This window comes from Ovis aries, chromosome 5 (assembly GCF_016772045.2).
Source record: "Ovis aries strain OAR_USU_Benz2616 breed Rambouillet chromosome 5, ARS-UI_Ramb_v3.0, whole genome shotgun sequence".
Classification (NCBI taxonomy): domain Eukaryota; kingdom Metazoa; phylum Chordata; class Mammalia; order Artiodactyla; family Bovidae; genus Ovis; species Ovis aries.
Genome location: NC_056058.1, coordinates 78,766,050 through 78,790,020, shown reverse-complemented (window position 1 = coordinate 78,790,020; position 23,971 = coordinate 78,766,050). Strand labels below are relative to the sequence as shown.

The following is a 23,971-nucleotide window of genomic DNA, read 5'->3' as shown; positions in this document are numbered from 1 at the left end:
CTTGTGATAAACGGAACCCACACAAGGGAAAAGCACCTCTGCAACACCCGCCAGACCCTCAGGAGACCATCCTCCAGGCTTTTGGTTCTACAGTAAACTACTGTCCGCCACACAGACAGGAGCAACAGTACTGCTCACAGGTTATGTCGCCCAGACTAAAGCCTTCCCAAGGAAGCTTTACCAGTGAGGACAGAATTGTGCACTTCAGAAGTCTAATACACATCTTTCTGGTCTGATAGGATCCTATCATCTGTGAACACAGCACAAATCAACCCAGGGTAATTACCAGGTACCTGCAAGTGCTTTTACCTTAGGATATTCGCTGTGGCTTTCCGTTCTTGAGGAAGAAGATCTGGGTCTCGTAAAACTTCTTCTAGCAAATTTAAGACGTTCATCTTTAGTTCATTGTTGAGTTCAAAGTCCTAAAAAATGAAGTGGATTTTTAAGATTTTAGTTCCGAAGGGTTTAGCTCCATGACACAAGACACCATTCCTCGTAACAAATTCTCTAGAAGCTATGTATGGAAACGAGACGCTTCCCCTCCTGAGATCCTGACTTAATTGGTTTGGGGTGGGGCCCTGCTGACAGGTTTCCTGGGCTGTGCTGTGCTCAGTCCTGTCCAACCCTTTGCGACCCCATGGACTGCAGCCCATCAGGCTCCCCTGTCCATGGGATTCTCCAGGCAAGAATACTGGACTGGGTAGCCATTTCCTTCTCCAGGGGATCTTTCCCACCCAGGGATTGAACTTGGGTCTCCTGCACTGCAGGCAGATTCTTTACTGTCTGAGCCACCAGGGAAGCCCTCAGAGGTAGGCATTCCTCAAAGGGATGTGTGCTTCCCTTATCCTGGAGCACTGCCTTCTCCCCAGGTTTATTTCTGTTCATCTTGCAGCATGAGGAGGTGATGTACTTTATCCTAGGAGCCTTCCTGAGTTGACCCAAAGCCACGGAGAGCTTGTTCTCAGTGTTCCCATGACGCACTCTATCATAACTCACTGTACCGTAAGGGCTGATTTAATTGTCTGTTTTCCCATTGGTCCATGAGTCAGTAGCTGGGGCACAGCAATAGCTTTAAAAAAGAAAAAGCTTTTTCAAAGTATAAATTCTGCAATTAACTTCAATACAGGTATGCTAAAGAATAAATGATACACACCCATGAGGCCGTGTCAAACAAACATAGGAGTGATAATGAAAGGGTACCCACATGGCAAAGGTGAGTAGGATCACATGCACACCAAAATGAATGAGAGTAGTAAGTAATAACCAGCTGAATCAAAACAACTTGCAAGCCCCTACTAATGCCCACAAACACACAAATAGATACATACATGAAGAAGGCAGAAGAGAATTATTCTTTACAGTGGACTTCCAATAAATATAAAGGAATATGAGTTAGAAAATCACCTTTTTTGACCAAAGCAGTGGGAACTTATCAGGTAAGGATCATGAATAGATGCCACAATTTACAGGGAAACAGAATTAATAGTGTCAGGGTACCCTCTCCCCTGCAACACCACCATTAGAAATGATTAAATACAAAGGGAGAATCTGACAGATGTCACCTGAACCCAGTGATCAGTTACTGTCACAGGAATGGAGCAAACCAACATCATGGGTCCACAAATGTAATGTTCTGTGAAGAATCATCATTTAGTATTTTTGCCCCAAATGCATAATCTCACACTTGCATTGTGAGGAAGATGCAGGAACAGGCTTGCATGTTCCAAAAATGCTAATGTCATCAAAGACAAAGAAACTAAGAAATTGTTCCAGTTTAAAGGACACCAAAAGCACCACAGATAATGCAAGAGGTGAGCCTGGATTAGATCCAGGATCGAGGGGGAAATGCTACACAGGGCATTACCGCAACAACTTAGAATTATGTACCAGTCGAGAGTATCCTATCCATGTTAAATTGTCCTGAATTTGATCATTTTGCTGGGGCTATTTCAGAGCAGGTCCCTAGGGGAGAGGGGAGGAGGGAGAGAAAACGTGAGAAAGGAAGGGGGAGAGATACACATGTGGTAACCATGTGAACCATTAGTGACTCCAGATGTGTGGCCACACCTTTTATTTTATTCCAGCATTTTCTCTTGATTTGAAAATTTTAAAAAGTTAAAAATTAATAAAAAGGTCAAGTTGTCATTTTTTCACACTCTTTTATTATATGTATTCTTGTAAAACATGGACAGCATACTGGCAGCATCCCGGGATCATCAGGTACTCAGAGATAAACTGAACGCTGCCACACCTTGCTTTCAGATCTGACTCCGACAGACTGTGCAGCATGCGGTTTACTTTCCCTACTACACAAAGTTACTCATTATGAATACATTTTCACTTTAGAGAAAGTAATTTTGAAGCACTACATTCTGACTTCTTTTAAATGATTAGAGAAAATATTGCTCATTGCAATGGATCCAATAAAAAAGCATGCTTTCACTATACTAACTTCCTTCCGTAGTGTCTGACTCTTTGCAACCCTGTGGGCTGTAGCCCACCAGGCTTCTCTGTCCATGGGATTCTCCAGGCAAGAACCCTGGAGTGGGTTGCCATGCCCTCCTCCAGGGATCTTCTTGGCCCAGGGATTGAACTGGCGTCTCTTATGTATCCTGCATCGGCAGACGTACACGAACACCACCTGGGAAGCCCATATTTAGTAAATTGGGGGCATAAAGTCCATAATTTCACAAATTATAGACAATACAAAAGTCTAATTAAACCTGAATTGAATATTTATGAACCTCAGTTTGGTGAAAAACAGTGTCATTAATTTTTCTCAGTATTTCCCTTTCACTGTTTGACAATCAGTATCCCTTCTTCAGAAGCAGGAGCCACTAGGGTCCAAGCAACACCTTCAGATGATATGTTTTCCTAAAATTTCACCAACTTTTTGCCCAACAACTTCTTGACTACTGATTTTATTTTTAAAATTTTTGCAAGGAGAAGAGAGTAATATTTGCTGCTGTTTTTGTCCTTTGTCCTCCTCCTCCCACCATTTCAAATGTAATGGGAGTGACGTTTGTCAACAGCTAATGATCTCACCTACCCCCGTCTTCATGCACTACCAAAGGATTTCTCAGCCATCCAGCATCTTTGCTTAATGAATGTTTGATACTTATTATTGTGATGACTGAGTCCTGGAGCTATGTTGAATCTCTCAATGATGCAAATAATATGATTATCGTAAATGAGTTAGTGTGAAGGACATCAAGCCGGTGTTTGGACCTCACTGGGGGCTAATTAGTGGCTTAATCAACAAGCATTCTCCAGTGCCTACTGTGCCCCACTCTGGGCTCAACAGTGGGAACACTTCTGAGACCCCAGGAAGGCAAGTTGTGTGAAAGGTCTTGTTAAGGAAAACAGAATGTAATCTGATTATTCTGAGCTCTAGGAAGACTAGCCTAAGAGCGACCTTTGCAAACTTGGTGAAATCTGCCTAGACACTATCTGAAGTGAGAGGAATGGTTACAGGTGAATTCTCACTTTGCTCATGTAGCTAATATAAAGCAGGTTAGCTAATGATGGCTAAGTACAAAACATAAGAATTTTCACTCAGAATCTTCCTTTACACTTGAACAGGCTTTTATCATGTTCAGAGTGACCTCCTGTATATGATTTCAGCCCTTCCTCAGCTGACCCAGGGGCAGGCAAGGCGGGAATCATAAACCCGGTTCACACCAGGCCACTGAGGCTGATGGGATGTGATCACATGGGGTGAAATGAGGCCCTTAAGGACATGGCCTCGTGGGGACAGCACAGATCTTCCATCTTATTTCCACCTGTGCTTCTCAAACTGTCCAGTGCCCACGAATCACCGCAGATTCTGGTGCAGAAGGTCTGGAATGGGGACTCAGATTCTACTTTTCTAAGGACCTCCTGGGCTTTGCTGCTCACACTCTGAGTTGACTCATTGGAAAAGACTTTGATACTGGGAGGGATTGGGGGCAGGAGAAGAAGGGGACGACAGAGGATGAGATGGCTGGATGGCATCACGGACTAGATGGACGCGAGTCTGAGTGAACTCCGGGAGTTGGTCGTGGACAGGGAGGCCTGGCGTGCTGCGATTCATGGGGTCGCAAAGAGTCGGACACGACTGAGCGACTGAACTGAACTGAACTGAAGGACCTCCTGGGTTTTGCTGCTCACACTCTGAGTAGCAAGACTTGGCCACTTAAAAAATATCATGCAAAAAGCAGCTCCTCAAAACCTTAAGAGAAAAAAATCGGAATCTTCTGATGTACAACTTAGAATGTAAATTTTTCTTTTTTTAACCAGAGCATGTAAAATGCAGAATTGGCCATTCAAAAATCCCTGTTAAAAACACTACCTACTACTCAAAAGAAGTCTGGGGACTTCCCTGGTGGTCCAGTGGCTAAGACTTTGCACTCCCAATGCAGGGGGCCTGGGTTCAATCCCTGGTCAGGGAGCTAGATTCCACATAGCGAGGATCCAGCACGTGCAACTAAGGCCCGACACAGCCAAATAAATATTTTAAAAAAAGAAAAGAAAAGAAATCTGAAACATATAAGGCACATGCAGTAAACAGGAGGTAGATTATTTAAACAGGAAGTAGGTAATGGACAGTAAGTTTGCCTAACAGCCTTTTTGTAATTTATCTAGAATCTCATTTTTGGCTACATTTCTCCAGGACCTGAGATGGGAAACCAGAACACTGGGGGTGTTGGAGGGACACTGGGCTCCTTCTCAAAGGCAGCAATAATGACGCCCACAAGGTGGCGCTCCTGGGCCGCCTGGCTCCTCAGGAATCTGCAGCGCCTTTCCCAGACCCGCAGGCGGGTGTCGACCGAGCCAGGCCTGAGCCTGGGAACTTTCAGGGAAGATGAGCAAACAGCGCAGCACCCAAGAGGGCCTGCAGTCATTGCAACAACCGCTTACTTAGGTTAGTGTTCGTTTTCCAAATCACGAAGCAGGGTTGAGGAGACTGAAGGCTGGAAAAAAGAAACCAGTCTGCTTTCAAAGGCGGAGAGCCCAGAAAACGTGACTTTTAACACTTCAGTCTTTAAAAAGGAGACTACAGCTCTTGTTCTTTCAACAGGCACTGAGCATCTTAGCATCTAGGGCTTTAGGGAAGACAGACAGCCAACAGAAGTGGGCGCACGGAGCAGATATTAACCAATAAAATCCAGGAAGAGGGGCTTAACAAGGGGCATTTAAAAGCAGGTGCCCACTGAGTCTTAGGAGAGGGGCAGCGTCTGAAAGTGTGGGTCTGGGAGCCCCCTGTAAAGAGGTGACAGCTTAAGCAGAGTGTCAAAGAGTGGAGTGTAACACACAACACATGCTTAGGAGCAAAAAGTTACCAACAGATGATGCTAGAATCCTCCAGGATTCTATTCAGGACTATTAGGACTTAGGGACATTTTACCGAGACCGTACAGCCTCAACTCAAAGACACTAAGCATTCCTGGGAGAGCCAATACCTTCTGCAGGTTACTGAGCAACTCCTGAGGTAATTATCGCAACCAAGACTTAAGAGTTTGCCATAGGCTAGATGATATTTCAATCACTCTATTATCTGCTTCAACCCTCAACAGCAACAAGTCACAACCGTTATTATTCCCATGTCACGTATGAGGGAGTCGAAGTACTAAGTATCTTGTCCCAAGTCACACAGGCAGCAAGTGGCAGACCCAGGACTCAAACAGGTAATGCTGGCTAAAACCTGAGTTTTTAACTGCTATACTCTTCAAAGAAGCAGTTATCAGTGAAGGTGTCTTGGCCTGAAAGACACATCTCAACAGCATTACCATGCTGATCCCGAACCACCTTCCATCTACAGTGACAATGATTTGAGACATGGATCTTGAGACTCAGGTTTGTATGAGTAAGACTAAGTCATAGAAGAGAAAAATCAGTTTCTCTGGCACTTTACAACTAACCCCTGTTGATAGTTTAGGCATTTTGGAAATGACATTCATTCTTGCAGGAGAATAGAGTAATAATTATAATATACCACATATGGCCAAGGGAACTCTAGGACACTGGGAAAGTCTGATTCAATAAGCACAGTTTGGGAGTAAAGAGAATTATGAGAGTAATTTTCTCATTGTAATCAATACAGTGTATTCTTAACAGCGGCCAGAGTTTTTAAAAAGAAAGTGGAAATGCTGCAGAGTGGAGTAAAATCACATAGACAATTTTAATGGATGGAAGGGCTCATAAAGAAGGGGCCTTGGGTGTGCGAGGCTCAAAAATAAGAGCCTAAAGTTTGACTTCACGATTTTCACTGCAAAGCTATTGTTTCCTGTTGTCTTTGACTACAGAAGATGATTTTTTTTACTTGAAATTGTGATGTAGATTTAGGTTAGATCCAGGCCATTGTGTCAAACGGGAAACTGAGCCAAAGATGCTGACTGATCTTCCCAAATCTGTGCAAATCACCCTGGAGTCTAGGGTGAATGCCATGAATGCTAGTGAACCAAAGATAATAAGCCTGTCAACCCCTGCGGATTTCAGCCCTTCTGAGGGGAACCTTTATTTAGAACTTCAGTATTGCCACCCGGTCCTAGGGGAGACTGTGCTGGATAAGGGACCCTGCATGGTACCTGGGTTGTCTTGTCTACTCGCCACCACCCTTGTCTGCTTGCCTTCTCACCACCTCTGGGCAACCATGACTCTGAATTGGGGTTTCTCACTGGAAAAGTGAAAGGTATAGAGTTTTCCAGCATTTCTCATCACCAAACTGCAAGAATATTTTAACCACCTCTTTGTTCACGCTACAAAAAGAACAGCCTAGTTGAAATTTTAAAGAAAGGGCATTAAGTGTGGAAGAGAACCCTACAAAAATACCATAGTAACACTAAACACTTTGTAGTACCTGTTCAACACTTACTAGGTATTAATTACTCATAAGGTTGAGAATCTTCAAAGAGGAACAGAATATATAAGAAATGTATGCCTGACCATCATGTAGGAGTTTATGAACCAGGAAAAGGTAGTAAATTCCAGTTATCATTAACCCCCAGATTTGGTAAGCATGTGTGCGCCTGGTGGGCCCTCAAATATTTGTTGGATGAATGGATAAACGTGCTTGGGAGCGTTCTTAACTTTGAGACAAGTGATAATGAGCTACCTAATTCTTCTTAAACTGGCAGTTTGGGAAATTAGTTTAGCAGATGTGAAGTGGGAGGCTACCAGGAGAAGGCACAATGCGAAATGTGGAAGATATGTTAGAACAAAAATAACCGGGGAGAGGCAAATGGCGATGAATGACACCAGCTCAGCGCGAAGGAAAAAGCTATGCAGAAAATAATTTATTCCATCATTTCTTAACAAATGACTCTGCATGGGAATGACTTGCTAAAATGCAGCCTCTAGACCTGAACAGCTGTGCTTAGAAGAATTTTAAATACTGCCCTACAACCTTGAAATACGATAGCTCCTGAGCTTACATCTCTAAGTTTCAAGAGAGAATCAGCCAGTTTAAAGGCATTTCTCAGGAAAAAAAGAGAATTTTTCCACATGCTATGTTTTCCGTTGGTTTCTGGATAGGTGTGAACTGATATGGAATTGTCTCTTTCAAGAAAATGGCAAGGATCAGAGGGGGAAAGAAAAGTGTGGAAGAGCCTGGTTTTAATCCTGATTTTGTAACTTTCTTAATTAAAGAAGGCCACATGCCAGGAAAACTTAACTTGAATAAAAACCTTACCAAAATGCTAGGATGTATTCTCTAAGCTATGCTTTGTCCTCCCTTCCCGGATTCTTGAGAGGGGAAAAGACGATAAAGAAAGCTGGTAAGTTTTCCCCACAGAGAAGACAGACTCAGAAACATAGGAATCTGGTAGAATTAGAACCTTCAATGTCCCTCCAGAGAGAAACTTTACCCGAGCAGATGAGACGATATAGGTGGGTGACTCTGGGGAGCAGAGTTGGGAGGAAAGAAACACAAAGCAAAAGTCAGCAGGTGAGACAACATCTTGGACCCGAATGAACCGTCTGATGCACCAGTGTTAAGTGGGCTCCTCCAAGTCCGAGGGTGACTGAAATTAACAGAGGTCACTGGTCCTGAGGACTTGATGGCATGCCATGGTCTCCAGAAACACTTCCAATGACCCAAGAGCATGCGGAATGCAAACTGGGAAAAAGGAGGATCCCCACAGCACCTTTAATCAGAAAACTCTTATAGCAGAGATAAGAACCTATCAAAGTACATACAATCCCTTGTGTGCTTCTCTGAATTTTCTGTCGATGCAATCCATCCGCAAAAGGTTAAAGAATCCCACTAGTTCTACAGGGAAAACTACATTTCTGTCTCAGCAACTAATGGAAACTGAAAAGAAGTTCCATTTAAGACATCTTCTTTAACTCTTAATTCTATTTCACACTGACTTAAATAAATCCTGATGAAAATGTCTTGCCAAGCATTTTTAAAAGACAAGCATGGAAAGCTTAAGGAGAGTTTAAAGGATAACAATATGGAGGCATAAAAGATAAGAAAAAGCTCTGGTAAGCAGTTCAAGAAACAAGAATCTTGTTTGCCTGGACCACAGAAAGAGTTAAGATCTATCCTCAAGCTTAAAAGAAAAAAAGAGAGAACCCATATCTATCAGCTAATAGTTTCTTATATATTTTCTAGAGCAGTCTGACAAATAATTCCTTTCTGTAGAAGAACCCCATACAGATCATTTGGTCAAGTTTACAGATTTACAGCAAACACACACTAGAATCCAGACCAGAATTCAGGTTTCTGGATTTTGTTCCTCATGTGAGTCTTTTTTTGACCCAGAAACTAAAGTGAAATGCAATGCCCAAGGCAGTCTATTCTGAGGGGAGGAGAGGACAATGTCAATAACCACCACAAAATTCAGCAGGATCAAACACCCACTGATGAAAATAAGTACCAGCCTACAGGTTCAGGAAATCAGAAGGAGCGAAAAGGACGTTGCTATCCTAATTAAATTAGATACAGCTTTCTCTATTGGGCTGCCTTTATGGGAAGTCTTGGGCTTCCTTGGTGGCTCAGCAGTAGAGAATCTGCCTGCCAGTGCAGGAGACACGGGTTCAATCCCTGGGTCAGGAAGATCCCCTGGAGAAAGAAATGGCAATCCATTCGCCTATACTTTCCTGAAAACTCCCATGGACAGAGGAGCCCGACGGGCTACAGTCCATGCGGTCTCAAAGAGTCAGACAGGATTGAGCAACTAAACAACAGCAGCAAATGGCCAAGTCTGGGCTTGTCCTCGTTTGCACCTGGTGGATGTTTGCGATTTCTTAGCTTCGACATTTAGAGGCCAACGGTGGTAGTGTGGACAGCTAGAAGCAAATTGGGACCAATTAATAAGGATGAGACTAACATAAAAACTATGTCCATGGATTATCTTTCTATTTGGTGGTTTTTATAAAAGCATTTGCAAGGTTGAGGTAATACACACTAATTTACCATTAAAAATAAATATTTCAGAGACTTCCCTTGTGGTCCAGTGTTTAAAAATCCACCTTCCAATGCAGGGGACGTGGGTTCTATCCCTCACTGGAACATTAAGATCCCACATGCCTCAGCGCATGTGCGGGCTTGCCAAGCCTGCAATTACTGAGCCTGACTGCTGCAACTAAGACCTAGTGCAGCCAAAATAAATACATATTTTTAAATATTTCATAGCTTCCAGCATCTCACAACGTGACTGAATTCTCTCTTATTCCCGGCATCCCCATCAGAACCCACAGGCAGGGGAAGGCCTAGGAGCATCCCTGTACTACCTGAGCAATGAGGCCACATCCTAATCCACCTGGGATACTGGTGGGATGTCTGGGGTCCTGAGGCCTTGAAAACAGCAGGGGTTTTTCTGGTCTGTGACCTTGGACAGCACCCCCAACTCCTGCCCTGGCAGTGCCTGGGGGAGACTGGTAAGGGAGATGGCTAATCACTGTCTGAATGCAGGAGGCACAGCAGTGGCTGCTGGAAGGGGGCAGGACTCTGCCCAACCTTTAGCAATCCCAAATCCTTTGTCTAAGGGACACAGAGTCTAGGGCCAAAGTCTCAGAGAAGACTAAGAAATAGAGAACGGAAGTGTTGTCAGTGCTAACATATGACATGCTCACTGTCTGAGGTCACAAGTGGCTTTTTCCTATTCGTTTGGAGTGCTCTGCGTCCTGAGTGTTAGCTGGCGAGATGCAGGGGCCGTGAGATGGGTGGTTGAGAACCTGAGCTGGGCAGCCAGCAGCCCAGGTGTGAAACCTGGTTCTGCCACTGGCCACCTGCAACATCTCAGGCAAATTATTAATATTTCGTCCCCAGGCTTCAATTTCACCATCTGTGAAACAGAGACTATACCTTCCCTCCCGCAAAAGGCTGGAGTGAGGAGTGAATGAGTGAGTATTTGAAAACACTTAGAACGGCACCTGACATTAATACAGTATTGTTAAAGAACCCTTTGAACACTCTGGGAGCCTGTCACTCAGAATGCATCGTCAGAGAGCAGACTGCCTTCTGGGGGTGGCAGGGGTGGGGAGGTTAGCTTTTCAAGTCGCCCACGAAAGACTGAGTGTCCCACTCCGTAACTAAGACCATCTCAAACCTCAGGTTGGTGCAGAGATCATTCCCCTGGAATCCCAGAGCTCCTTCTCCCAGGTCAGTGTCAGGGACACATCTTCCCAAGAAGTGGATGCTGGGAACTCACATTAAGCTGTGGTGAGGATGCGGGGGAGGGACATTTGTAAGGTCCTGGTCACCTTTAGGAGAATGAGGTCAGGAAGCACCCAAGTGTGGCAGAGAGTACTGTGGTCCAGGGAGGGACTCTTTCTCCTGAGAAAGCTCCAAGATCAGGCATCCCTACTCTGAAGGCTGTCTCATGAGTGGAAAGAAAATCCACGACTCAGGAGCAGAGTCTGGGTGGCCCGTATAGCCGGGGAGAGTCTCCCACGCAGACTGGCAGGAGCAGTATAGACAAGGACGGGGTGGACCCAAGGACAGGACAGGGCTGGACGCAGGCTGAGAGCCGTCAGTCCAGGCAGCAGGAGCTGCCTGGTCAGGAGCGGGTTCTCTCTTATCCATCTCATTCTTCCACCCACAACAAAAGTCTGCCACGTGCTTGTCCTGGCCAACCTCCATTTCAGATCTGGAGCACAGAATAAATCTGAACTTAGTGCTTTACATTGACACTGGATTTTATGTTTCCCTAAGCAAGGCTAAAAATTTTAAAAATTTAAAGGGGCCTCCTGGGGCTTCCCCAGCAGTTCAGCAGTAAAGAATCCACCTGCAATGCAGGAGAGGTGGGTTTGATCCCTGGGTCGGGAAGATCCCCTGGAGAAGGAAATGGCAACCCACTCCAGTATTCTTGCCTGGAGAATCCCATGGACGGAGGAGCCTGGTGGGCTTCAGTCCATGGGAATCACAAAAGAGCTGGACATTTCTCAGCAACTAAGCAACAACAATAAATAAATAATAACCTAATAAATACAGTGCGTGCATGCTCAGTTGTGTCTGACTCTCTGCTGCCCCGTGGACTGTAGCCAACCAGGCCCCTCTGCCATGGAACTTTCCAGGCAAGAATATTGGTGTGGGTTGCCATTTCTTTCTCCAGGGGATCATCCCAGCCCAGGGATCAAACCCATGTCTTCTGCATCTCCTGTACTGGCAGGTGTACTGGAAGCCCCAGTAAACACAGTATACGTTCATAAAATCCAGTTTTAAAAGGGCTCTCTGTCACCTGTCAAAATAAGAAAAAGAAGGGATGAACTGATAAGCTCTCATTTTAGGACGTCCTGATCCCTGAGGTCTTTGAACACACTACGTACAGGCCGTCACAGCGGCACCTACTTTTCTGCCTCAATTAGTCAATAGGGCATGTTTCCACTGTACCGCTGGTCTGGGGTCACAGGTCCAAAGCCAAAACATAAGGGTGTTCGTTGTCCTTCCTTACTGAGAAAAAGCCATCATCTTCTCTGTGCGATTTATAACTGTAATACCAATGTTCCAAAAAGATTTTGCTTTTGCTTCAGTAAACCCAGTCTGGGTACTTCCTTCTTCAGCAGGCTCACTGGGGCCCTGGTGGAGACCACCCACCCAGGTTCCTGCTTCAGAAGAACGGGGCCCTGCAGGGCAGTGGAAGGACAGGACATCAGAGCTGGGTCTACTTAGTGCTGAACTCTTGAGTGGCCTGTTACACTGTAGGCACTAATCACACATGGCCAGAGGCTACTGTTATGGATACCACGGACATAGAACCTTTCCATCACTATAGAAAATTCCCTGGGCAGTACTGATTGAATCTCCCTGAGACCTAATGGCTTCACTGGTCAAATAGGGGTAGTGGCATTTTGTCCGAAGGCCTGGATTCAGCCCAGATTCCACCTTCACAGGGCTCTCCCAAGAACAGCCGTACACAAAGTTCTGAGCATCCATCTAGAATGGTTACTCTAACAGGAATTGTTGTTCAGTCACTCAGTCATGTCCAACTATTTGCAACCCCATGGACTGCAGCAGACCATGCTCCTCTGTCCTCCACTATCTCCCAGAGTTTGTTCAAATGCATGTCCATTGAGTTGGTGATGCATTCCAACCATCTCATCCTCTGTCATCCCCTTTTCCTCCTGCCCTCAATCTTTCCCACCATCAGGGTCTTTTCCAATGAGTTGACTCTTTGCATAAGGTGGCCAGAGTACTGGAGCTTCAGCTTCAGCATCAGTCCTTCCAATGAATATTCCGGGTTGATTTCCTTTAGGACTAACTGGTTTGATCTCCTTGCAGTCCAAGGGACTCTCAAGAGTCTTCTCCAGCACCACCATTTGAAAGCATCAATTCTTCAGTGCTCAGGCTTCTTTAGGGTCCAACTCTCACATCTGTATATGCTACTGGAAAAACCATAGCTTTGACTATATGGCCCTTTGTCGCCAAAGTGATATCTTTGCTTTTTAATATGTGGTCTAGGTTTGTCATAGCTTTCCTTCCAAGGAGCAAGCATCTTCTAATTTCATGGCTGCAGTCACCATGCATCGTGATTTTGGAGCTCAAGAAAATAAAAGCTGTCACTGCTTCTAGTTTTTCCCCTTCTATTTGCCATGAAGTGATGGGACCACATGTCACTATCTTAGTTTTTTAATGTTGAGTTACAATGAAACACTACTCAGCCATAAAAAAATGAAATAATGCCATCTGCAGCAACACGGATGCAACTAGAGATTACCCTACTAAGTGAAGTAAGTCAGAAAAAGAAGGACAAATACCACTGGTATCACTTATCTATGAATCTAAAATATGACACAAATGAACCTGTCCACAAAACAGAAACAGACTCACAAACATAGAGGATAGATTTGTGGTTGCCAAAGGGAGGGGAGGCGCGAGAGGGATGGACTGGGAGTTTGGGGTTAGCAGATGCAAATTACTATATATAGACTGGAACAACAACAAAACAACAAGGTTCTACTGTACAGCACAGGGAACTACATTCAGTATCCTGTGATAAACTGTTAATATTAATACAATGGAAAAGAATATAAAATGGAATGCATATATATATACACACACACACATATATATAACTGAATCACTTTGCTGTATGGCAGAAATTAACACAATATTTTAAATCAAGTATATTCAATAGAAAATTACATAAACATGTTATACCAAAGAACAACCTGGGGTAAATGAATGTAATTGGCAGATAAAGGGTTTTATTCTTTTTTTTTTTTTTTTTTTTTTAGGGTTTTATTCTGAATGTATAAAAAGTACACAAAATCAATAAGAACAATGTTGAAACTAAGGGAAAAAAAAAAGAAAAACTGAGCAATGCCCAGGAAGTGGGACATTGACTGGAAGGGGCCTCTCTGTTGCCAGAAATATTCCATTTCTTAATCAGGGTGGGAGATGCACAGGTGTGTACGTGGGTAAAACGTCACGGAGTTCTACCCATGTTCAATACCCTTCATACGAAGCATATACTATCTCAACACAATGTAAAAATGCATTTAAACCAAGGTATTCTTCATCAGCAGCTAAAATGCTTTGTCCATCATACAATGAATATAAGAGGACAGAAGTGAGTTAGAAACATAGCAAGTGAGTTATCTTGATAAATTCCGTGAAACTTGCTCTGCCAAGGTGACCTACACTTCCTGTACCATGAACAATAATGAAATAATTGGGCAGCAGTACTGTTTCTCAGTGACCTCATTAGATTCTCTACAGGCCATCCTTCCCCACCTTTTAGGATGGGCACCAGAGTTTCCAGAAGCTTTAGTTATAAGAACAATCTCTTCAGTCAAAATGTCCAATCCAATACATGAATTGAAGTTCCATTTCTGTCCAGAATACACCAGTTCCCTCCTGGCCCTGCCTGGCTGGCCTCGAGCCTGGGAATCCACCTGGGAGGCCCCTTCTCTCTCCCTACTTCCTCTCTGCTTTCTTGCTATCACTTCTGACCTTCCAGGGGAAGAAGGTTTAGCCTGGCATACTGCGGCAGGTGGAGCCTGGCCCTGGTTCCCTCTGGACGTGGCAGATGGGACAGTGCCAAGCTCCTCCTTTTGCGGCACTTGTGGGGTTTCTGGAGACCTCTCTGCCAGAGACTTAAGGCCCGCTACCCAACTCAGGCTCATGCTCACATATACCCCAGTGTCGGGCACACTCTGGTACTCAGTTCTTATTAGTGAATGAGTGAAGGAGGTAAGAAAACAGAAAAGGGAGTAGCAGTGTTCCCTCCACAAACTCTTTTGGGAAGATTTTAACATAATTAGGTCATTTGTGTCTGACCTAACACTTTTAAAACATGTAGGCTAATTCCCTTTAGCTTACAATTAAGAAAATAAATGACTGTTTCATTCTCAGGTACTTCTTGTTCCGATGGTGCCCACAGTCTGATGAAGTGAGCTGCAACCTGTGGACACAGCTGCAGGCTCTTTTCTCAGTGCTATTCCATGGTTTGTAATAACCCACGAACAAGTGGACAGAGTATTTTTTCAGAATTAGTTGATCAATAAGACAACTCAGGAAAATCAAAATTGCTGTAAATTGTACATACGAGACCTTCCATAGATACTAGAACACAGATCTGAGTTGTTTATAGCCAGCCTCAAAGTCCCTCCCCAACCTGGCTGTGCACAGAGGGCACAGGGAGAAACACTTATTCGAAAAGATACATGCACCCCAGTGTCCACAGCAGCACTATTCACGATTGCCAAGACATGGAAGCAACCTACAGCAACAGATGAATGCATACAGAAGGCGTGGTGTATATTATATGGACAATGGAATACTACTCAGCCGTTAAAAAGAACGAAATTTTGCCATCTGCAGCAAGATGGATGGACTTGGAGGGTATTATGTTAAATGAAATACAGACAGAGAAAGACAAATACTGTATGATATCACTTATATGCGGAATCTAAAAAATGCAACAAACTAGTAATACAACCCTAGATCTACAACACAGTGGAACAGACTCACAGATATAGAGAACAAACTGTTAGTTAGCAGTGGGGAGAGGGAAGGAGGGAGGGGCAATATAGGAGTGAGGGGCTAAGAGGTGCAAACTATTATGTATAAAATATGCTACAAAGATATATTGTACAACGTGGGGAATATAGCCAATATTTTATGATAACCTTAGAGTTTAACCTTAAAACATTGTGAATCACTCTATTGTACACCTGTAAGTTATAAAATATTGTACATCAACTATACTTTAATTAAAACAATTTTTTTAAAGCTCTGCAGTCCAGGAACCTGCAGACATCTTGCAATCAGGAACTGTGAGAATGACACATAAGGCTGCCCAGCATGACACCCCCAAGGAGGGTGTGGACACACAGTTGAAAACACTTTCTCTACTCAGACTTTTTACACACACAGCCTTGATTTCCTTTAGTGGTTGTAGTCTCTGCCTTGGCTGACTTGGGAAACTTGAAGGCTAGAAAATGACTTTCTGGAGAGAATGAACAACAGCAACATTAAAGTGTAAACTCAACAGCTATCCCTGGGCAATTACCATGTAGTCAGCATTGCAGAGCCAGCGAAAGGAGATACAAAGATGAATGAGGCATGGCCCCCTGTGTGGAGGGAGCTTCCAGGCTGGCTGGAGGGAGAGGAAATGTACATCTCTCCCGTCCTTAGCTGGAAGGGGCTGTACCTATGTTGTACCTTATGTCCTTCACGTTTCTTAATTCAACATCACCTTTAATTCTCTCTACAGTCTTAGGTAAGGGAAAACATGGATAGTTGTTCTCCTTTTGAGAAGAAGAAATCAGCCTCCCTAGAGAGTCTGAGTAACCAGTTCAGGGCCCCAGAGAAGATAAATGGCAGAGCTGGAAGAACACAGCCCCGCTCCAACTCTAGGCTGCTGATCCATAGACAAGTGCATATGTGAGAAACTCAGCTCGCCTTGTGGCTTCACTTTCAACATGGAAGGAGAAAATTGAGTGAAAAAGCATGACAAGATGAGGAGAAGTTAGGGGAGAGTACATTCACAGGAGAGAAATTTTAAAACCAGGAAAAAAATGAAACATTTTGGCCTTACCAAATACTAAAGAAAAGGCTAGGAGAGGAAGTGGCACCCTAGCACTACATTTAAGGGGATAGGGAGAGCTGAAGGTGACATCCTAGGGAGTTTCTATTTCTCTGGAGACCCATACCCGTAATTCTGCAGTTCTTTCTTTATTTCTCCTGAAATAAGTTCAGGACAGTATCTGCCAACATGAGTTAGCTTTGATGAGAACTGAGAAATAAATGCATGATCTCTAATACTTTATAGAAGACTCAATTTTCTAGATTATTTGTAGACAAATTTGCATCCTGCTGTTTCACTGTGGTCGTTTTCTACAAATTGCAATGGTGCCCCCTAGTTAGTCTACCATGTGAGGAAAAATGCAATTGTGAGCATGCTGTGCTGCTTTTTGAAATGCATTTAACTCCTTACTAATTTTCTTACAAAGCTACTGCTTCAAAACAGTCAAGTTGTCACAATAACACTGAATTCTTCCTTAAATGGGCTCAACTGGTACTGAATGAATCAGGTAAGAAAAACAATCTCTTGTCCAAGCCCTTCATTTGTGATGTGAAAACCAGAGACAACAAAGATGACGGTGGGATTTCTCTGGCGGGACTCCCCACTTCACTTCAGTGATTAAGAATCTGCCTTGCAATGCAGGGGACATGGGTTCAATTCCTAGTCAGGGAAGCTAATGTCCCACATGACGTGGAGCAAATAAGCCCGTGGGCCGCAACTAGAGAGAGCCTGTTCATCACAATGGAAGATATATCACGTGATGCAACGAAGATCACGTGTGCCACAACTAAGACCTGATGCAGCCAAATTAACTAATTAATTTTAAAAAAAACCCTCAAATATGCGGGTTAATTGACAGAGTTAGATTAGAGCTCAAGTTTTCTGACCAGCAGTCTCAAGTCCTATTACCTCTGTGAGAGTAAATACCTTTAAATAAACCTGGATAGTCAAGGCTATGGTTTTTCCACTTGTCACATATGGATGTAAGAGTTGGACTGTGAAGAAAGCTGAGCGCTGAAGAATTGATGCTTTGCTTTTGAACTGTGGTGTTGGAGAAGACTCTTGAGAGTCCCTTGGACTGCAAGGAGATCCAACCAGTCCATCCTAAAGGAAATCAGTCCTGGGTGTTCTTTGGAAGGACTGATGCTGAAGCTGAAACTCCAATACTTTAGCCACCTCACGCAAAGAGTTGACTCATTGGAAAAGACTCTGATGCTGGGAAGGATTGGGGGCAGGAGGAGAAGGGGACGACAGAGGATGAGATGGCTGGATGAGATCACCGACTTGATGGACATGAGTTTGAGTGAACTCCGGGAGTTGGTGATGGACAGGGAGGCCCGGTGTGCTGCGATTCATGGGGTCGCGAAGAGTCGGACATGACTGAGTGACTGAACTGAACTGAACTGAAACCAGAATAAAGGCTTGGAGCTGTTAATCCTTCTTCAAGCACCATGGTGGTCACCTTGCTTGGGGGTCTATCAAGTCGGGGGCCATGCACCCACCTCCTCTAACTCAGCTGGCTCAGGTGGTACTGCAGTGGTGACAGGAGGTGGTGGGCACGCAATGTGGCCTCCAGGACCATGAGCGGAAACCAGGTCTGTCTGGCTTCTATTGGAACTGTTTACCCACCCATTATCAAGAGCCTGCCTTGACCTGCTCTTCATAACAACCCATTAATTGATTCTACTCTCCATTAAGTGGTCATGACTGAATGCTTTAAAAAGCTCTGGTCTGTGCAGTGATCACATAGGAAATAGAATGAATTTGGGGAAAGAATATACTTTAATTTTAATGACATTTTAATTAAAATTAATTGAGTTTAATGACATTTTAATTGTAATTCCAGTTGGATAAATAGAGTTTTGTTTAAAATCCATTACCATATGAAACTCTAAAACAGTGCTTTAAGTTCTTATCATGCTCTTCAAAATTCAGAAAAGAGAATTAAAACGAAAGTACTTACTTTCTCAAAATATTAAAATAACAACTTCTCTTGTAGCTTGAAGTGTTGTGACCAACTTGTAATTAAAACTTAAAGTCTAAGCTTAGGATCCAGGCCATGAGGTGTAATTAGAAGCACTCTGGTTTAGAAATGGATAGGCCTGGGCTCAAGTCCCACCAAAAGCAAGTCAGTAAAGCGAAGAAGGGAGACCTGGACACTGAAGCCAGCAAAAAAATGTCCTAAAGCTGTTTTCCAATAAGCAGAAATGCTACAGAAACGCCTGCACCTCACGCGCTGACTGGGAGATGGTGATGGAGAACTCACTTGAATGAGGAAGGTGACAGGCTGTGCACATGATGAAGTTATAACAGGATAATCCGACACCAACCACACATCACGACAATCTACTCACATGAGCAGGCAAAGTAAGAAAAGACAAGTGAGTGAGTGGTAAGAACTGCCTTTGGCACATCAGGGTCTAAATTTTCTACAGTAATCCTGACAGGAGAAAAGACTGGATACCCGAGCAGCTGTACTCTCCACACATGTAGAGATGTGCCACTTTGATGGAGGGAGGGTCTGGGATGCTAAAATTGATTGCAAAGTGCTTTCCCATGTATAAGCACATCTGAAGTGACAGGCTGCAAAGTATGTGAACTGTCCAAGTAAAAGCTAAAACCTAGGGTGCTTTTTGTTGCACATAGAAGATTTTATTTCCAAGATTACAGCTTCATTTTAGTCCATTTCACCCACACTTGGACGGGGAAAAGGGTTTCCTAGGAAATTAACCAAGCATCATTTCTTATCCTGCCTTTGCTTTTCTAACCAAGGATTCAGGTTTATGGCTGCCTTTCCAGCCAAGTTCACTCCAAACTGGCAGACTCAACTCTCTGGGACTAGGACTTGAGCTCTGGAGTTCAACAGTTCTTGGTTCAAGTCCAGGTTCTACCACTTAGAAGTCCTGTGACTTTTGGTACTTCATGTCTGGGATTCAACTGTAAGATACAGACAATAAAATAAAACAGCAAGTTCAAGTTGACCTGTGGAGTAGGTGTCCAGTACAGTTTCGTACCCTCTCCTTTCCATTTACAAAATCTTCCTCCCAGGATTCGGCTGCACCACATGAAACTTTGCGCCTGCTGCATTTAGTCGTCTGTGTGGCCACGCATCTATCTAGGCCTCCCTGTTGGCTCAGTGGTAAAGAATCTGCCTGCCAATGCAGCAGACGTGGCTTCAGTCCCTGAGTCAGGAAGATCCCCTGGGGAAAGAAAAAGGCAACCCACTCCAGTATTCTTGCCTGGAGAATCTCATGGACAGAGGAGCCTGATGGGCTGCAGTCCATGGGGTCCCAGGAGTCGGGCAAGACTCAGTGACTAAACAACAACATTTATTTATCAATCATCTCCTTCTATCTATCTAGGGTGCTTTTGGATTAGAACTAAAGGCCATTTGGACACAATCTGAATTAAGAGACTCTTGCTTTCATATCAATCCATTTTCTATTTCAGTAGCTAATGGCTTGGTGCTATTCAGCCTGATATTGCCTGTATGCACACATGTATACCTAAATGTACAATGTAGCTGTTAAATCAGATGATAACACTTTACTATGAATCTCTTAATTATAAGTGATGGATTTAGTACACCAATCTCTTCCTATCTATGAACTGTCTTTACCAAAAGTAAAATAACCCCAGTCTACTGTAACTTGAATTGAGGTACTTTTCTAGCTACTGTAAGTATTATCTGTGAATTGTGAGGGACCCTTGTTTGAGATCATTAGAGGAAGAGGGCGCTGGGAATTGATAAAAGGGATAAAAGGAAACTAAGGCTAACAGGGAGGTGGGGTTAGAGTTTTTGAGGGAAGATGTGGAGGAGAGGAAGGAGCTGGGACCAGGGAAACCTGGGCTGTGACCGGTGCTGTGACTGCAAGTCTTGGCATGAACTTGCAGGGCCGAAGCTCTGACTGGGGAAAAGAACCACACAGCATCTGCTCCACTTTGTCTATCAAAACTACTCCGCATCTCCAAGCCACTGTCAGACCCAGGAATCAGAAGCCAAGACTCTGGGTCAAAAATCAGAGATGACAGGATGGACGGTCAGGTGGCAGAGAAACATCATTATCATGTTTTATCTGCAGTGAAGCAAAAGGGATTCAAAGCAGCTCACTGAGACTGTGGAAAAGAGAGACTAGACATTTCCAACGAGCTAAGGATGGTTCTCTGAATTTGAGTCATATAGGATCCATTGTTATTTATCTAAGATGTACAAGATGAAGTGCTTAAAGCCTTTATTGATGTGCTGTACTTGTTTTTATTTTAATTACTGTTTAGGAGCTGTCATGGGCCAGCTAGTGGTGAGGTCCACATCCCCCTTGTTCCAATTAGTGAACTGTCCTGCCACAGGGTTTTCAGGAGCCTGGCCCTCGCGAGACTCTCTCTGATGAACGGTCATTACCAAGGACCAGGCAGTAGAACCTCAGTAGGACGGCCTCTGAAAATATAATGAAGTGAAACATGGGAATTCCTTGCATTTTTTCCCTCTACTCACTAGCTAACTTGCACTTTGTATGTTTCCCATGTGCTGATCTGAGCCATGAAGGGCCCCCTTCTCTCTCCACAACTCCCTTGCAGGGTGCTAGCCAGCCTGCATCAGGAAGGCCCACCACTTATTTGACAGTGGAGACATTGTTTGGCACAATTCATGCCCTGAGTCAATGAGGCAAAGGGGGCCCTCGCTTTATTTTGTGAAATGGTGAAATGGATACAAAGTCTATAAACTTGCACTGAATATGCACAAATAGAAAACAAGCAAGTGTCCTGTCAGCGTGATGCAATTTAAAAACAGAATACAGTAGACTCTTGGGAAACAGATTCGAACTGTGTGGGTCCACTTGTATGCAGACTGTTTTCAGTTGTAAGCACTGCCACACTGCACAGTCTGAGGTTGGTTGAATCCGTGGATGTGGAGGAACCACATACATCACAGGACCACAGGTACAGAGGGCCAGATGTAAGCTATACACAAGTGTTCCACTGCACAGAGGGCTGGCGCGCCTAACCACCACATTGCTCAAGAGTTGGGACTTCCCTGGGGGTCCGGTGGCTAAGATTTCACACTCCAAGTGTAGGGGGCCCAGGTTCAGTCCCTGGTCCGGGAACAGGATCCCACATGCCTCAACTAAGAGTCAACTATACTCGAAACAAAACATAAAAGGAGGTGAAGGCAAAAGTGTCTTCTGAATCAGGCTGAGGAAACACCCCCGTGTCTGGTACCAGAATGCTGCTTGCTTTCAGGGACACCTGCTGTTTACCTCCATGAGGTGCCACCCCAACTGACCCACCTCCACTCATAGAGAGGGCCCTGTGAACAGTGCTCCCAGGTGGCAGAGGACAGCTGGCACCCACAGTGGGTGCTGTTCTGCAGAGATGAGAGAAGGGGTAGTCCTGCTCCACCTCCTGTGTCCTGCCCTTGGAAGAACTGGACCACTGGATGCTGGTGGTACACATTTGCTTACTTTGACCTGTAGGCCCACCTTTGAGTTTTTTCCCTTCAGCATGCTCTATTTCCAAGGTTTCAAACTCTACTTGAAAGCATCATGAGGTGCTGTTAATGATTTTTAAAGCTGGTGTTTAAAAAAAAAATCCTTGAAAGTAATTACCGAGGCTACTGAATTACCTGTGCGTGCTTTGAGACCCAGTGACGGAGAACGTTCAGTACTCGATTGGTGGCTGTCCTACGTATAATAAACTCTTTGTCGCATGTTCTCTCGGAGTTGTTAAATCCTTGGGAGGAAAAGAAACACACATGTTGTAGTTAAAGCCAATCCCTGGGGACCTGGAAAAGGTCACTTATTTTGGGACACTGCTTAATGCCACTCACAAATGACACGTCTTGGCAGAGGAGTAAGTGGCTTCAGCTGGTCGTGGATTCTGCTTACTTACCTGTGATGCCCTCAGAGGCCACCACATAGTTACAGGTACAATTAAATGAATAATGTGCACATATTTATTAACAGTCACTGATTAAAGCTACAGATGGTCTAGTGACATTTCCACTTATGCCTGTCCTATTGTATAACATAAAGCCAAGAAGGAGTTTTAACAAAGTATCTGAGCTAACATTAGTTTCTACTTTTGCTCCAGAGTCATGTAACCACAGATATTTTCAATATTTGTAGATGGATAAGCTCATACCTTGGCTCACAGATGATATAAATACTTTGCTGTGCACTCACATATTGAGAAGCAGAAGGAGCTTCCCAGGTGACGCTAGTGGTAAAGAATCCACCTGCCAACACATGAGGACGTAAGAAACTTGGGTTCGATCCCTGAGTCAGGAAAATCCCTTGGAGGAGGGCATGGCAACCCACTCCAGTATTCTTGCCCGGAGAATCCCATGGACAAAGGAGCTTGGCGGGCTACAGTCTATAGGGTTGTGCAGAGTTGGACACGACTGAAGCAACTTAGCACACAAGCACCTAAGAACATGAACTCCACAGCCAGACTGGGTTGAAATCCCTGTCCTCCTACAGTGTAAGTTACAGCTCCTCTCTGGTGATCAGCTTCCTCATGTCCTAAACGGAATAAGTGTATCAACTGCAGAGACTTTTTGGAGATTAAGTTAGTTAAGCATTTAGAGTGGCACTTGGGAAAACAGTGAGAGTGCAATAAATGTTAGCTATTATTACAACTCAATCTTGGGTCAGAGTCTTCATCTCTGTGCCAGCCTATGTTTCTATCTTGGCCACCTCTTCACTATCAAGAAACTATTTTAATATTTTCTACTTATCCTCTATTTTAAAAGATTTTGCTTTCCAATCATAACTAAGTGACTTGTTTCCCTTAAAAATGAATTCAAGGGGACTTCCCTGGTGGTTCCAGTGGTTAAGAATCTGCGTTTCTACTGCAGTGGGCCTGAGTTTGATTCCTGGTCAGGGAACCGGGATCCAACATGCCATGTGGTATGGCCAAAAAAGTAAAGAAATAAATAACTGCCATTATTTTTTAAAAAATTAATTCAAATCTCACATAACTTCATTGGGAAAGTTCTTAAAAACTGTCCACATTCACATCCTACTCCTAGCTTCTTACCCCTTCTTACCACCAAAACAGCCCCCACTAAACTACCAGTAACCTCTATGTTTCTATAACTTATTCAATGGACATGAACTTAGGCAACCTCCAGGAGATGGTGAGGGACAGGGAGGCCTGGCATGCTGCAGTCCATGGAGTCAAAAAGAGTCAGACACGACTTGGCAACTGAACAACAACAACTTATCATCTCTCCATAGGAAATCTCATTTAATGATCACCTATGAAAATTACTCTCATAATTACATCCTTAGTTTTCTTCTCTGGACTCTGGATCCATGAATCCAAATGCCTCTTAGATTTTTCAAAAACCTCAAACTCAATACATGCAAAAGGAAACCCCCTGGCCTTTCCATCAAACCTTATTCTCTTCTGGTGTTCCCCATCTCAGTAAAGGACCACCACCAGCCATCCAGTTATGTAAGCCTGGAACTTTGGAATAGTTCTTGGCCCGACTCTCTGCTTCTCCTCGATAGTTT

The 23,971-nt window shown here is 44.0% G+C and overlaps 1 protein-coding gene and 1 non-coding gene across 2 annotated transcripts in view; one reads left to right on the top strand and one right to left on the bottom strand.

The window, feature by feature from the left end:
- RASGRF2 (Ras protein specific guanine nucleotide releasing factor 2) overlaps positions 1-23,971 on the bottom strand; it is a 256,645-nt gene that overhangs the window by 31,612 nt on the left and 201,062 nt on the right. Inside the window, exons 18-19 of the mRNA XM_027970489.3 lie at positions 22,078-22,184; positions 310-422 (exon numbers count right to left, since the gene is read on the bottom strand). Of these exons, the coding sequence (XP_027826290.2) occupies positions 310-422; positions 22,078-22,184 (220 nt within the window). The remainder of the gene's footprint in view (positions 1-309; positions 423-22,077; positions 22,185-23,971) is intronic.
- On the top strand, positions 4,358-4,430 carry TRNAG-CCC (transfer RNA glycine (anticodon CCC)). Its single transcript has one exon. It is a non-coding gene; the product is annotated as a tRNA-Gly (tRNA).